Raw genomic sequence first — 13981 nt, forward strand, 5'->3', positions numbered from 1 at the left:
TACTTATATATAAATATTACAATACTAAGTCTTGTATTCTTGGAATAATAAAAAGTGAACTTATACATAGACAATTAAAGATTTAAATAACAAATGTTGACTAGGACTTGTTTGAGAGCATTTGTAGCTGATATTCCTTCTTAAGTTCTTTGAGATTTGTTTCCAATATGGCCACCTGAAAACAAACAATTATACTTATAAGAGACTTCCAAATAAAAATATCGCAGCCGATAAGTATTAAATGAACTAAAAAGGATATGATTGATATGAATGAAAAATTGAAAATGATTGAAAAATTATGAAATTTTACACTCATCCAACTTATTACGCATTTCTAAATTTTTTATGTCTAAATTTACGTTCTGAAACGAACCACTGCCTACATTTGACAGTATAAAAAACAGTTCTTAGAAACAATTTTAAACAAAATCTGAAACTACCCACCTCTTCAAACCTCAGCTCCTTCCGTGCTTCTCTAATATACTCCCTAATAATATTCATCTGTTCCAATATAGGGTTGTCATCGTCATGCTCCATGTTATTGCTGGTACTAGCTCGTTCCATTTCCTTCCCTTCCCTTTCCCTTTCCACCCTTCTCCTCTCCATTTCCACTTGCTTTTGGGCCCTCGCGTATCGCTCTTTACGTACCTCCTCTATTTGTTCCTCGGTGGGTAGTTTACGTAAGGATAGCAGTTCCTCCTGTAAGATAATGATTTAATAGACTAGGCAAAATTTATATTTTATTAATTAAATAGTTGTTGTCTATGACGGGATTAATTGTTCAATTTGATGTTTTTAGTTTTAAAGCATTCAAACGCTTTATAAATATAGAAAAAATTCGATCACATGGCAGGATTGAACCCATACCATTTGATTCAGTGTTTAAATAGAATAATTTGTTAAACAACAAAACTTTTTTACTAATTCTGAAACAAGGCTTTTTTTTAATTTCGATATATTATGATTGAAGCAAAGATGCCTTGATTCTATTGACACTAACCACATAACCAAGAATTAACTAAGAAATCTTTACCTTAATATAATGTGCAGCTGCTTGTCGAACCGAGTTTTGCAGTCGAGCCTGTCTAGTGCCAGGCTGCACGGGAAAGCCAACTATCTGCTTGCTGAGCAGATCTATCCCTTCCGCTAATTTACCAATTTTACCGCGCATTGCATTCACATCTTGTAGGTTATATGTTGTCTCACCGTCGAAAAGGCTTTGACACATCTAAAATTATAGTATAAAAAAATAATTATTATATATCCAGCAAAATCTAAGTTTTATGAAATAATCTGAATGAAATGTTTGTTGTTTTGTATTTAAATTATGGTGTTATCATTGCATGTTACAATATAATTTAATCTTTTAAGTTTTAATCACTCTTTAAAACAAAAGATCAATAAGAAGACAGGTACTTTTATATTTGTAAAAAGAATTTGAAATGCTACAAAATAAAGAAAATAGCATTTAATTTAAATTATGGGCTATGAATGTGTGGATTTGGGTTTTTTTTTTTCAAATTTTCTCATGTTGTATTTACAAAGAAGCACTAACGAAAGCATAACAATTCTAATCATATTTTACAAACACCTTTTCATACATGGCCACAGCTGGCCCAGCCTGGTCCATCAGGCTCCTCATTTGCTCATATGCCGTCATTAACACGGTTTTAGCGTTACGACTCTCCTGCACTTGCTTCCGTAGTTCTATCAAATTGTAGCAATGTTCACAGAGGCGCAGCCCATTCTTCTCTGTTACTTCTTGACTTGGATTCGATGGTTGAGGAGCTGATGGGTCTATTATCGCTCCTGGAATTAAGAAATATATTATGATCTGTGTGTACTTTTAAAATAGATTTTTTTTTGTACGCTTGAACACAATATTTTTTGTTTTTAATGCTACCAAAAAAAGTGAAAGTGAAGTCCCATGTCCCCGTAGTGGGGTAAGGGGCAGATGCATTATGCATACATCTGTTTCACTGATCGATTTTCTTTAGGGACAAGTAGGTGATTAGCCTTCTATATCCTACCAGACCGAGACATTTTTTTTCTGCGTCTCCACCGTGAATCAAACCCAGGACCCCTCGGTTCTACGCTCACGCGTCAACCACTGTACCGAGGAGGCGGCCAATCAAACTATCTAATGCTACCAAGTCTGGCATTAATGTGTCTGTTTTTAAGCAATCATAGAATTCTTTCTATTTACTTTCAAAAGAGTATCTTTTGTTTGGTTATATTTTTTTACATGCCTGATAGTAATGAGTGTAGTTTTTGCAAAATAATTAATGCACAATATAAAGTAGAATCTAGCTTGTTTTTTCATTTTTGATAAATTTATAAGAATTCCTTTGGACTATATAAGGAAACTATTTTTGTATATTCTCTATGAATAATAAATAAATCCTATTATAATACCACAATGTTACTTTGTTATTACTAAAAATAGACTATGTATATGCTTCATATAATTTTAAACTAAGTATGCCTTTAAGTAGACTTTGTTTATGTTTCTATTTAAATACTATTTCTAGTTCTATTTAAAACTGAGATATTAGTGATGGTAAGTTATCCTATGATATATAATCTAAATTCTAAAGTATATGAACTGTATTGAAAAGAAAAATTGTACATATAGCCTAGTGTTTTTATTTTTATTTATAAAGCTAATAGTAGCTTAAATTGCACAAAATATACCAGACCTTACCGTAAACATTGTTATCATTGAAACTAGTGGATTGTTTTCACTTATAGAATGTATATTCAGCCTGTATAGTTTCATGACATTGTGAAACTCCAATATTATAAGTACTATGACAGTGTAGAGTAATTTATTTTTAAAATATTGTATTTATCACTTACTAGCTATATTTAGATCCAGAAATAGAGAGCAATCATGGCATAGTATGGAACCACAGAGGCGACAGTGGTGTTTCCTTCTCGTGAGACTGAATGACTTGGCACAATTTGGACATAGCTTGACTGATGATCCATCCAGCCAGGGCACAACCTTTTAATTATTTAAATACATGTATGAGGGTTTAACATGCGTATAAAGAGTCGAGGATGTATATAAGATTGTTAGCAGAGTAGAAGATACAGATAGATATCATTTTTATGACATGTTTTAATATTGATGATGAGATTGAAAGTAGGAATAAACATTAATGAGGCAATATGAGATGCTTATGGATTTTAATAATGTCTTACATATACACAAACTATGAAAACAGCAACAACAAGTAAAATGGATACTACATCAAAAGAAGAAACACATGCATTAATAAGATTGTTTCCTTGATTTTTTTGTATAATCTCTAGATAATGGCAAACTTAAATTACTCACTTCCTGTTCATGTTGTTTCCTTTGGCTAGCTTCATTTGGCATATTACAGATTAATTTGTCGAGTCTAATCAACAATTTGTTAGTTTCTGTGGCATATCGCTCCAGTCTTGCTGAACGGACGGCTCGGAAGTAATCACTAGAGCTTCGGGACACACCTACTGTTTGTTCGTCGTCAAGGAAGACAAAATCTTGGGTAGTCAGCTTTAACGCGCGGTCAAACGTCTCCTTCAAGTCATTCTCATCAGCGTTCAAAATTATCTTCTTCGCTTTACCAAATATATCCTTCAGAGACCGTAAGAGATCCTGCTCCTCTTCATGTTGACTTTCAAAGTGGCTAGTTAATTGTGTTGCTGATTTTAGATCAGCTTTACAAATTGGACAGAGAAATCCTTCCAGAATCTCATCATCGTTTGCTGTAGCCATTCTTTAGTATTTATTTTTTCACATTGCAAAGGAAACTTTATATCAAAAATTATTTTCTTCGCTACTGAAAAATGAAAATTTAATTTAATCTGTCAACTGTCTGCTGTCATAAATGAACGAACATTTGTTTTGACGTATAGGTTTGTCCTATAACCGGTTTTATTTTATCGATATTTTACTACCTACGCGGGATGAGCTCAATAAACTTAGTGTAGTCCACGCACAGAACAGTAAGAACATAATAGAAGTGCGATGTGGGCGTGGCCCACGTGTCACTAGTAAGGTAAGATCACCTAACTCGCTCTCAGTTGTGCGCAGAAAAATATTCGAGTCGGTTGTCAACTGTCAAACCTTATTTCCATATTTATTCATTATTTAGAGCGTGTTGTTCGGTATTAGAGTGGAAAAATGATAGCAGACGAAATAATATCAGCAATCGAGGCATTTCATACCATCGGTAAGTCTTATTTTAATTTATTTTAAATATATTTTATGTTACAACTTCGCTTGTCGTAATTTGTCAAAAATTTATAAAAATATTAAGTCAAAATGAACCTTAATTCATAAGAAATAAGAACTAATATAGATTGAACAGCAAACAAGACTTTCTGGAATATTATTGAAATAAACAAACGAATGTCGGATTAGTGATGCATGTGGCGCATATCGACAGTATCGATACTTTAGAAAAGACAAACATTTTAAATATTAAATTTTATTCTATTTTTCCTTAGCTTTCATTTGTCCTATTTATTTATAGATTTTCGAAAGAGCCTAATTTAAAAGAGAAATGGATAATAAATGCAACGTGACGAGTTAACTGGATGCCGAACAGCAATAAGCAGTCTAACAAAGGCCACCGATACATCAAACCTACTAGTTCAGGATACATCGCCCATTTTTGCAAGTGACTACTATCAAGCTGATTTTCCGTTTGTAGCTTTATTTTGATGAGACACCGAATAATTTCGTGTACGAAACTCTCGATTGTGTTAGCTAACAGAGATAACAAGGATAATTTTTTTTGATTTGATGGTTCTCAAATATTTATTACGCAATTTGTAGGACAATATGTCTGTTGAATTATATAAACATTAACTAAGTGAAAACAAAAAAATCAGCTTGTTAGTAATCATTTATGATGACCTCGTTATCGATACACTTTGGAAAGGGGGACTCTTTGAACAAACCATAGATTTTGTAGGACAAATATTTTTTCGAATAATTTAGGTAATTATCTTGAGATTGAACAAAAAAAAAATCAGTTAGTAATAAATATTTGAGAACCATCAAATCAAAAATTTTTATCCTTGTTATCTCTGTTAGCTACCACAATTGAGGGTTTCGTACACGAAATTATTGGGCGTCTCATCAAAATAAAGCTACAAACGGAAAATTAGCTTGATAGTAGTCACTTGCAAAAATGGGCGATGTATCCTGAACTATACGGCCGTTCCAAGATTTAAATAATGCATATTTTCTGTTTGTTTTGTAAATATAGATTTATACTATTCTATTCCGTTTTTTATTTAAATATAATAATACGAAAAGACGTACTTAGTAGTAATAAACATACTCCAAAATGTGACACATTATCCTATACTCATATAATAGAAAGAAAAAAAAATGCACAAAAATATATTTATTTGTGAATTATCGATAACAAGGCTGACATCCCTTAGAGCATAGCATCAGGTTAATGTCAAGTTAATGTCATTAATTTAGAGTGACACAAATTTCAACCTTATCTTTATGTGTAGAGGTTCAAAGTTATATGTATTGAAAACCAACGCCATCTGTTGTGGAATAGCTGAATGTTTTCGAATTTGGAATTTCTGAGCAAAGAGAAAGAAAGAAAGAAAGAAAGAAAGAAAAAACATTTATTCCTAGAAAAAGGTACACACACAAGAAGAAAACACAAAATAGAACAAGAAAGAAAGTACGATACATAAAATTAGACATAAAATTAGACATCATGTTCGCTGAGAATTCCGTACTGTGTGTGCACTGCATTTCCAGAAAAGGGTCTTGACTCAGCTTTCTGCCATAGTCGCAGCAAGCTGCGACTACAGCGCTGGTATTCTGTCAAGACCGATTTGAGGGTGTGCTTTCGACTTTCCACTGCTATATAATAATCATAATATAGATAGTAAACAGATAAATATAATAATAATAATATTACCCCCCCATGGGATCACCTTGTCGTGGTGGGGGGGCTTACGGGTACTGGGAACAGGATATTGTGGTCTAAACATCTTTCCACCTAATAATTATCACACCTACCTAAACCAACGATCCCAAACGTTGACGTTAAGTTAGACACACCCATTTTATGGAGAAAAATATGGATAGTACAAATAAAAGATATAATTTGCGGCCGCTGCCCGGGGGTCGTCGGGGCACATCTGGAGCCAACGCTGGATGTGACAGCATGCGAACCGTTGGCGACGGGGGACTGAGCAGGCGGGTTCCCCTCGAACAATGGACGACAGCCGACCGATCATCATCACCATCATCCATTGCATCATCTGAGCATTCCCTTTTTTCCAATGCCCCATCACCATCCTCTACTCATACTCTCTTTCGTTCCTCTACTTCCTCCCCCTCTTCCGATTATTCCTTATATTCTACAAGGACAACAACTGTTGTGCAGGAGGCATTAGCCATCGACCCTGCACCCACTGTTGGCCAAATACGTGCGCGAAAAAAATGGACTGAAGATATGAACCGATTCATATGGCGCACATACCTTATAATAACTAAATGTGAGACTACACAAATGAATAACTACCTGGAATCTCTTCATCTACAATTTAATAGTAAATACCCAAACATGCAGGCCACTCGACAAAGAATAGGCGATCAAAAAAGAGCGATTTTACGAAATAAGCTACTACCACAAGAAACACTAGATCAAATTTATAATGAAGTTACAAAACAAATACAAACTACACAGAACAGTTATACAACACCCCACAACACAAATAAATCCACACAACAAACATCCATTAATTCCACACAAAATACAAGAATGAAGTGGACAGACGAAATGAATGAAGAAATTATCAGAAGCTACTTAACCGTAACTGAATTAGAATCCGATTTGACAGCCTACCGAAGTAAGTTACATGCCATGTTTATAGAAAAACTACCACATTTGTCACACATCTCAGAACAAAGAATTGCAGATCAAAGACGAATTATATTTAGAAATAAGTTATTTGCACATAAAATCTGTGAACTTAGAAAAGAGGTTGAACAAAATTTATTGGAATCAAATACTAACCTATCGTGCAACATACAACCGGCAATAACTGACGATACTAATTTTAGTTTAAATGAAGAAGTAATAGACACTTTAAACACACTTACACGCCAAGATTCAGGAATTCAATCACACATCGATACATCTATCCCAAATATTTCACACGATAGTCACTTATATAGTAAAATTGAAACTGAATTTAATAATGCAATAGAACGCTTTAAGAATGTTAACCCAGAAACAAGACCATACATACCAAAGCAAAAGCCATCACGAAAACTCTCTCAAATTATAAGTCACCTTAACCCTTAAATTGTCACCCCTAGATAACTTGTGTTTATAATGTCCAAATTTGGAGGATGTATTGGAATTAGGATAGAAAAGAGGAAAATGAAAAAAATAATTAAAAAAAATAATTTTTTCTATTGTTTTCACTATGTCACATAAAACGGACATTGCCAATTATTCCTGCAACCGTGGTATATGAATACAATGCACTTTTTCAACTCTGTAATTCAAAATTATTATCAAATTATAATTATGGACGATCTAGAATATGCTTTTCAAACATCTGTCTTAAAATGTTGGTTAAAACTTTAACGATGTCGTTAAAAATAATGGATTTTAAAAAACGACACTACTAAAAATCACAGGCTAAGAATATGCTAAGAATTGGAATAGAAATAGTATTACATAGCCTGAGAACTTATCTAATACACCAAGAAAGTCCTCTTCCCATTTCTTATATTGTAAAGATTGAAATGTGTTTGCTTCATCGTATGCAAAGAAGTCGTATACCATGCCTGAAGTACCAAAACGAACAGGAAATTTAAATCGCTTTTTTGGATTCTTTGGCATATATTATATCCATTTTCTGCCAGTTTTTTAATTTGTAATATTTAAATTTTCAAACATTGGGTGGTTTTTCTGGTAAGTAACATGATGAAGAACTACTGAGAAGTAGGGAAGATTCATCTCGCACCTCATGTAATGGCTGTAATTCTGCAGCAATAATATTTTGTTGATGGTAAAAATTCTGACTTTTTGGGTCTTCATTGTGTCTCAAATCAATATGTCGTATAATTCCGATGGTATGGTGCTGGGGGTAAATGATTGACAAAAAATTTAAAGTAAGACTTAACCAAATATTACGAACACAACTACATTCACGCAACACGGTTAAAGCTATAAACTCCTACGCGATACCAGTTCTTACCTACTCTTTTGGGATTATAAATTGGTCCCAAACAGATTTATTAAAATTACAACGTATAATCAACACACACATGACAGCACACAGAAAACACCATCCTAGGACATGCATACATTGCCACGCTGCGATGGAGGGCGCGGTTTAATTGACATTCAGAATTTGCACAATAATCTAATAGTAAAACTAAGAACATACTTTCAAATCATGTCAGAACGTTCACAATTACATAAATACGTTACAGAAATAGACACTAAACTAACCCCGCTTAATTTAAGTAATAAAAACTTTCAGCCCAAATTATACAATAAACAACAGAAACTGAATTTGTGGTCACAGAAATCTCTACATGGGAGACATCATGCCGACCTTGGTCAACAACACGTGGATAGAGATGCATCGAACGAATGGCTGAAGCGTGGCGAACTGTTCCCGGAGACTGAAGCTTTCATGATCGCCATTCAGGATCAAGTCATAGATACCCGCAATTATCAAAAACATATCATCCGCATTCCTAACTTGCCAACTGATTTGTGCAGAAGATGTCATAGTAGCTCGGAAACTATCCAACATATCACCGGTGCTTGCAAATCCATAGTACAAACGGACTACAAACATAGACACGATCAGGTGGCAGCGATCATACATCAAAATTTAGCTCACAAACATTCCTTTGTTTCCAAAAAAATCGCCTACTACAAATATAAGCCTAACACAATCCTCGAAAATGACTCTATTAAAATTTACTGGGATAGAACAATCATTACAGATAAGACTATACATTTTAACAGGCCGGACATAACAGTATTTGACAAAACTAAAAACACAGTATAACTAATTGATATAGCAGTATGTAACACACACAATCTTCTTAACACATACACTGAAAAAATGTCAAAATATATTGAGCTCGCTACTGAAATTAAACGACAATGGCAAGTACACACTGTTAACATCATCCCCATTGTAATATCTACAACCGGTGTCACCCCAAAGTCACTCATTTCAAATCTGAAAATACTCCAAATGCCGTTATCTACACTTTCACTTATACAAAAAGCAGTCATTCTTAATACCTGTCGTCTCACAAGAAAATTTCTTAGCAATACACCCACATCTACTTAAGTATCGTGTAAACCAATGCACTTGGCTCAGGCCCGTGTATTGGTTTTAATTTTACCCTCGAAAGAGGAGAAAAAATAAATATAAAGAGAAAAATAATATTATAATAACATAATAATATAGATAATAAACAGATAAATAATACAAAATAATAGATAATAAATAAATAAATAAATAAAAATGAATTTAAATAATAATTTGATCAGTTTATTAGTTTAGTTTATTGGTGCTTCAAATACTATGCTGTTACTCTACTGTTCTGCCAAAAGTAGACGTTTTAACTGTTGTTTAAAAGTAATTTTGGAACGAACTTGACGCAGAGGCGGCGGTATATTATTCCAACATTTTGTGGCACAGTATTTAAAGCAACCACGAAAAGCCATGCTACGATGCTTCGGCACTGAGAGCACATCAACATTGGGTCTTATAGGATTCCGGCTTGTGTCCTTACGCCAGACTAGCTTCTCAAACAGATAACGGGCGTTTAGTTTTGAGAAGATCAAACAAGAAGCATGCTATGAAAAACTTGTGCCTATTTCTCATGTTGAGCATCTTTGAAGAGTTCAGAAAAGGTGTTATGTGGGACCTGGCAGGAATGTTAAAGCAGAATCTGGCACAGGCGTTCTGAACTCTTTGCAAAAGCCTCCGTGACCGTTCCAGTAGACAAGACCCGAATACGTTAATGCAGTAATTGAGTCTAGAGAGGACAAGGGACTCGCACAACATAAGTCGGAGATCCGTATTAATAAAGGGACGCAACTTATACATCACTTTTAGACGATAAAAGCAACCTTTAACAATTTCAAGAATATGGCTTTCGAATTTGAGATTACTGTCAAAGATCACTCCCAAATTACGAGCCTCTTCCACTTCTAGAATCGGGAACCCATCAATGGATATTGACAAATTCAGATTTTTTGCTTTATGAACCTGCCCCTTTGTCCCGATAAACATATACTTGGACTTGACAGGGTTTAATAGCAGAGAGTTGTTAGATGCCCAGGTTGCAATACGACTCAAATCCGCTGAGAAACCAGACATAGTCGCTGCGACGTTATCGTGTTTTATTCGAGAGTATATTTGCAGGTCGTCCGCATATAGATGGTAGCTGGAGTTGATAAGGCACCGCGTAATGTCTGCCGAGTAAATTATGAACAAAAGGGGGCCCAGTATCGAGCCCTGAGGAACACCACGTGTCAACAGGAGCTCCGAAGAGACGCTAGAAGAGCCATCATTGTTGTTCAGAATTACCCTCTGTACACGGTCTCGCAAGTAACTATCAAACCATTTGCAAGCGCCGTCATCAAATCCATAAAAGCGAAGCTTACTGATCATGAGTTCAAGATTGATCGAGTCAAAAGCTCTCGAAAAGTCCAACAGTGCGAGCAAAGACGCGCTGCCCATATCTTCATTAGATAAGAGATCGTCTACAACATTCAGCAAGGCCGAGCAGGTGCTATGGCTCTTCCGGAAACCTGATTGGTACTTTGGTAAGATATTATTCTCTTCACAATAAACAACTATTTGATTGTACACGATTCTTTCCAGTAATTTTGAAAAATATGGAAGCAAACTAATTGGCCTTAGGTCTTTAAATTCTGAAGGGTTATTGGTTTTAGGTAGTGGTCGGACTAAAGCTATCTTCCAAGCAGATGGAAAAATTAAAGTTTCAAGTGATCGATTTAGAATAGCGGTCATGGCTTTCAATGTGGTTGGCAGTGTAAGCAAAATCATATCCCTCGATATTTTATCGTGGCCTTGCGCATTCGATTTTATCGCAAGTATTAACTTCCCCACGGTTTCCTCGTCGACAGGTTTTAAAGAAAAATATACCGTTGTGAATTTATGATTGTTAAAGTAGTCTAAGGTAGGTTTATGAGTCGTATTTGGAGCTGGGATATTAAGAAAATGGGAATTTAATGCATCTGGATCCCGTAAATGATCAGGTATATCAGAACTGTCGCGAAAATTGGGCAGTACATATTTTTTCAAATTCTTCCAAAGTAGCTTTGAATTATGGGAATGGGAAAGAAACAAAACAGCTAATATACCTAGGGATGTTATACTAAAATAAACCGTAACTTGGTTCGTTAGGGTACATATTGAAATGCTGAATTTATAACCTAAGTCAGTTTTTACTCAAATTAAGCTGTCCAATCAAAGGCATAGTTTACTTGTAGTGTACTGTATAACTATCGGTTTAAATGTGTGGGTTTGGCGACACTGGTTTTCATACTAATGATGACATTATAGCACTTCTTAGATAGGGAGGCGAAGAGGGGAATTTTCTGTAATACTCGAGCGTGGCAGTTTAAGATATGAGAGATACCTTAGACCTAATAGAACAACCTTGTTAACTATTTAGCTCTTTAAGTAGTGACACGCGCCCAGGATAGACGATCAGATTAGTAAAAAAAAATCGATAGTCTGAAATACTCGAGCGCATCAGATTAAGATATTGGGGGTTGATTTTAGTGTTTTAAGACTAAATTTAACTAATCTGACGATAAGTCCTTGACGCCGCCAAGTTATAGGGTCGCGAACTTGTAAAAAAAAAAACGTTAATCCGGCATTCTCGAGCGCGATTGTTTTTATTTTTATTTTGAAGAATATAATCTAAAACTTACTAAAAATACAAAATCTGCCGGTTTCCGCGTGACCGGAAGTCTGGAGGAGCCATTTCGTCTTCCGAAAAACGCGTTGCAGTATATACGTCGCGAACGATACATTTTACAAAAAAAAGTTTGAATAAACAAAAAAGGTAATTTTATTTTACACAAAAAAGGTCTCTTTACATTTTTGTCCAATGTTAAAACTTTTTGACTTGAAGCATATGATGCTTCAAGTCAAAAACTCAAACTCCCAGTTTTTTGAGTATATCTCGAAAACTGAGGGTGTTAAGAAAAATTGATATGAAATAACGATGATTAAAAAAAAGAAACTCTCAAACCTTTTTCGGTCAGATTAAGAGAACCCACCAACATTTTTGTCAGATTAAGAAAATATGCTTTCAGGAGACCGAGATAAACCTCCCCTATGAAAATCTGACGCGCTCGAGTATTTCAAAAGGACTTTTTTTTTCTGCATTTTCAAAAATTCATCGTAACTTATCGTCACGCCGAAATCGTCAGTTTTTTTAAGGGGAGCTTCCTTGGGGCCTACTTAACACCCCTTCCGAAAATCTGACGCGCTCGAGTAAATTTTTTTTTTGTGCATTTTTGACGAATTAATATGCCTAGCCCCACCACGCAAACCGGCAGATTAGTATACCGTTGTTATCAGAGGCACTTGGGGCATACGTAGTATGAATATCTGACGCGCTCGAGAATGCCCAAGTAACTATTTTTTTTTACATTTTTGAAAATCCATACATGCCAAACCCACCGCTAAAATGGTTTTTACCATAGAAGCTTTTCTTTTCGAAATTATTTTATCTATCGATTTTGATAAGTCTCGACGGCGCCGTTTAATTACGCCATTTAGCTACCTCGCCTCCCTATCTGTTACTGTTCTGTGAGTCCACGCAATTTTTTATTTTTTTTACTGTACAATTTTTATAAAATAAAAATATACTGTTTAGTTGCCCCCCCTCCCCCTCAAAATTATTAATATTTTTTTCGATTAATTAATTTCTAAACATTTAGTACGTATCGTTTGTTCTTCAATAAATAACGTTTGTTCGCCATTTAATTGCCGTTTTATTGTTTAATTTGCAATTTTATTATATGAATGTACATTTCAAAAAATTTGCATTGTGTATGCGCTACGTTGCATTTAAGATCTTTTTAAAATAATAACAAACTTAGATTCAACGAAATACAGTATTAGCACAGACTAATAATAATATACTAGGTATTAGAATAACGTGGATGAAAATATACCGGCCAAATTGATAACCTCCTCCTTTTTTTGAAGTCGGTTAAAAAAAAAGTGCGGGGACCAGTGTTGGAGACCCATGTCAAACTAGAATACCAATACATTTTTCTGAAAATGCCCAACTTCATATCTACATAAATTTTGTTTTTACTGTTCTGTGTACATTTTATATATTAGTTAAAATATACTTTGTATCAGAGACATCTAGTGGTAAATAGAAGAATCTTAGTTCGTAATAACTACAGCCTCTGTCTAATAGATGGCGCTGTATTCAATTTCAATATTATATGATTCATGGAATATAATTCTAACACTATAGAGCAATAATTAAAAATGTATAGTTAAACTTTTTGATAAGTATTAAAATATTGCCGTATATATATATATAAAATTTACATCAATTTACAAACTATTAGCGCCATCTACATCAATATTAGATTAAATATATTTTAAATCTATGCCATCTAGCGATGACTAGGAAAAACTAATTACACTGTAATTACTGTCAGATTCTAATAGATGGCGCTGTTTTGAATTTCATAAAATTCCCGAATTAAGGGAATAAAATGCACAGAACAGTAAGAGGGCATTTTCACAAAAATGTATACCCCCCTGATTTTCAACTGTCCCTCGAATTCATTAAATTCTATATAATGAAGTAGTTGCCAGAATTATTTATATATGTTATCAAAGTGATTATACGTATACAATATTTTGTTTTTTTAACAAAAACTATGACAAA

The 13981-nt window shown here is 34.4% G+C and overlaps 1 protein-coding gene across 1 annotated transcript; it reads right to left on the reverse strand.

Moving 5' to 3' along the window:
* Nucleotides 1–30: 30 nt before the first annotated feature.
* On the reverse strand, nt 31–3858 carry LOC123691448 (rabenosyn-5). Its single transcript, XM_045635849.1, has 6 exons — nt 3344–3858; nt 2860–3007; nt 1592–1809; nt 1034–1228; nt 445–699; nt 31–175 (listed from the first exon to the last, which is right to left on the reverse strand). The coding sequence occupies exons 1-6, from the start codon at nt 3764–3766 to the stop codon at nt 101–103; spliced, it is 1314 nt and encodes a 437-aa protein (XP_045491805.1). The 5' UTR covers nt 3767–3858; the 3' UTR covers nt 31–100.
* Nucleotides 3859–13981: the final 10123 nt, after the last annotated feature.

This window comes from Colias croceus, chromosome 4 (assembly GCF_905220415.1).
Source record: "Colias croceus chromosome 4, ilColCroc2.1".
NCBI classification, from domain to species: domain Eukaryota; kingdom Metazoa; phylum Arthropoda; class Insecta; order Lepidoptera; family Pieridae; genus Colias; species Colias croceus.

Excerpts from the sequence above, each read along its gene's own strand:
- LOC123691448 (XM_045635849.1), bottom strand. The coding sequence starts at position 3,766 with ATGGCTACAGCAAACGATGATGAGATTCTGGAAGGATTTCTCTGTCCA. Across the intron at positions 3,008-3,343 it reads GGAAACAACATGAACAGGAA|GTTGTGCCCTGGCTGGATGG; the intron begins GTGAGTAATTTA and ends AATAATTAAAAG. Across the intron at positions 1,810-2,859 it reads TCTGGATCTAAATATAGCTA|GAGCGATAATAGACCCATCA; the intron begins GTAAGTGATAAA and ends TCTTAATTCCAG.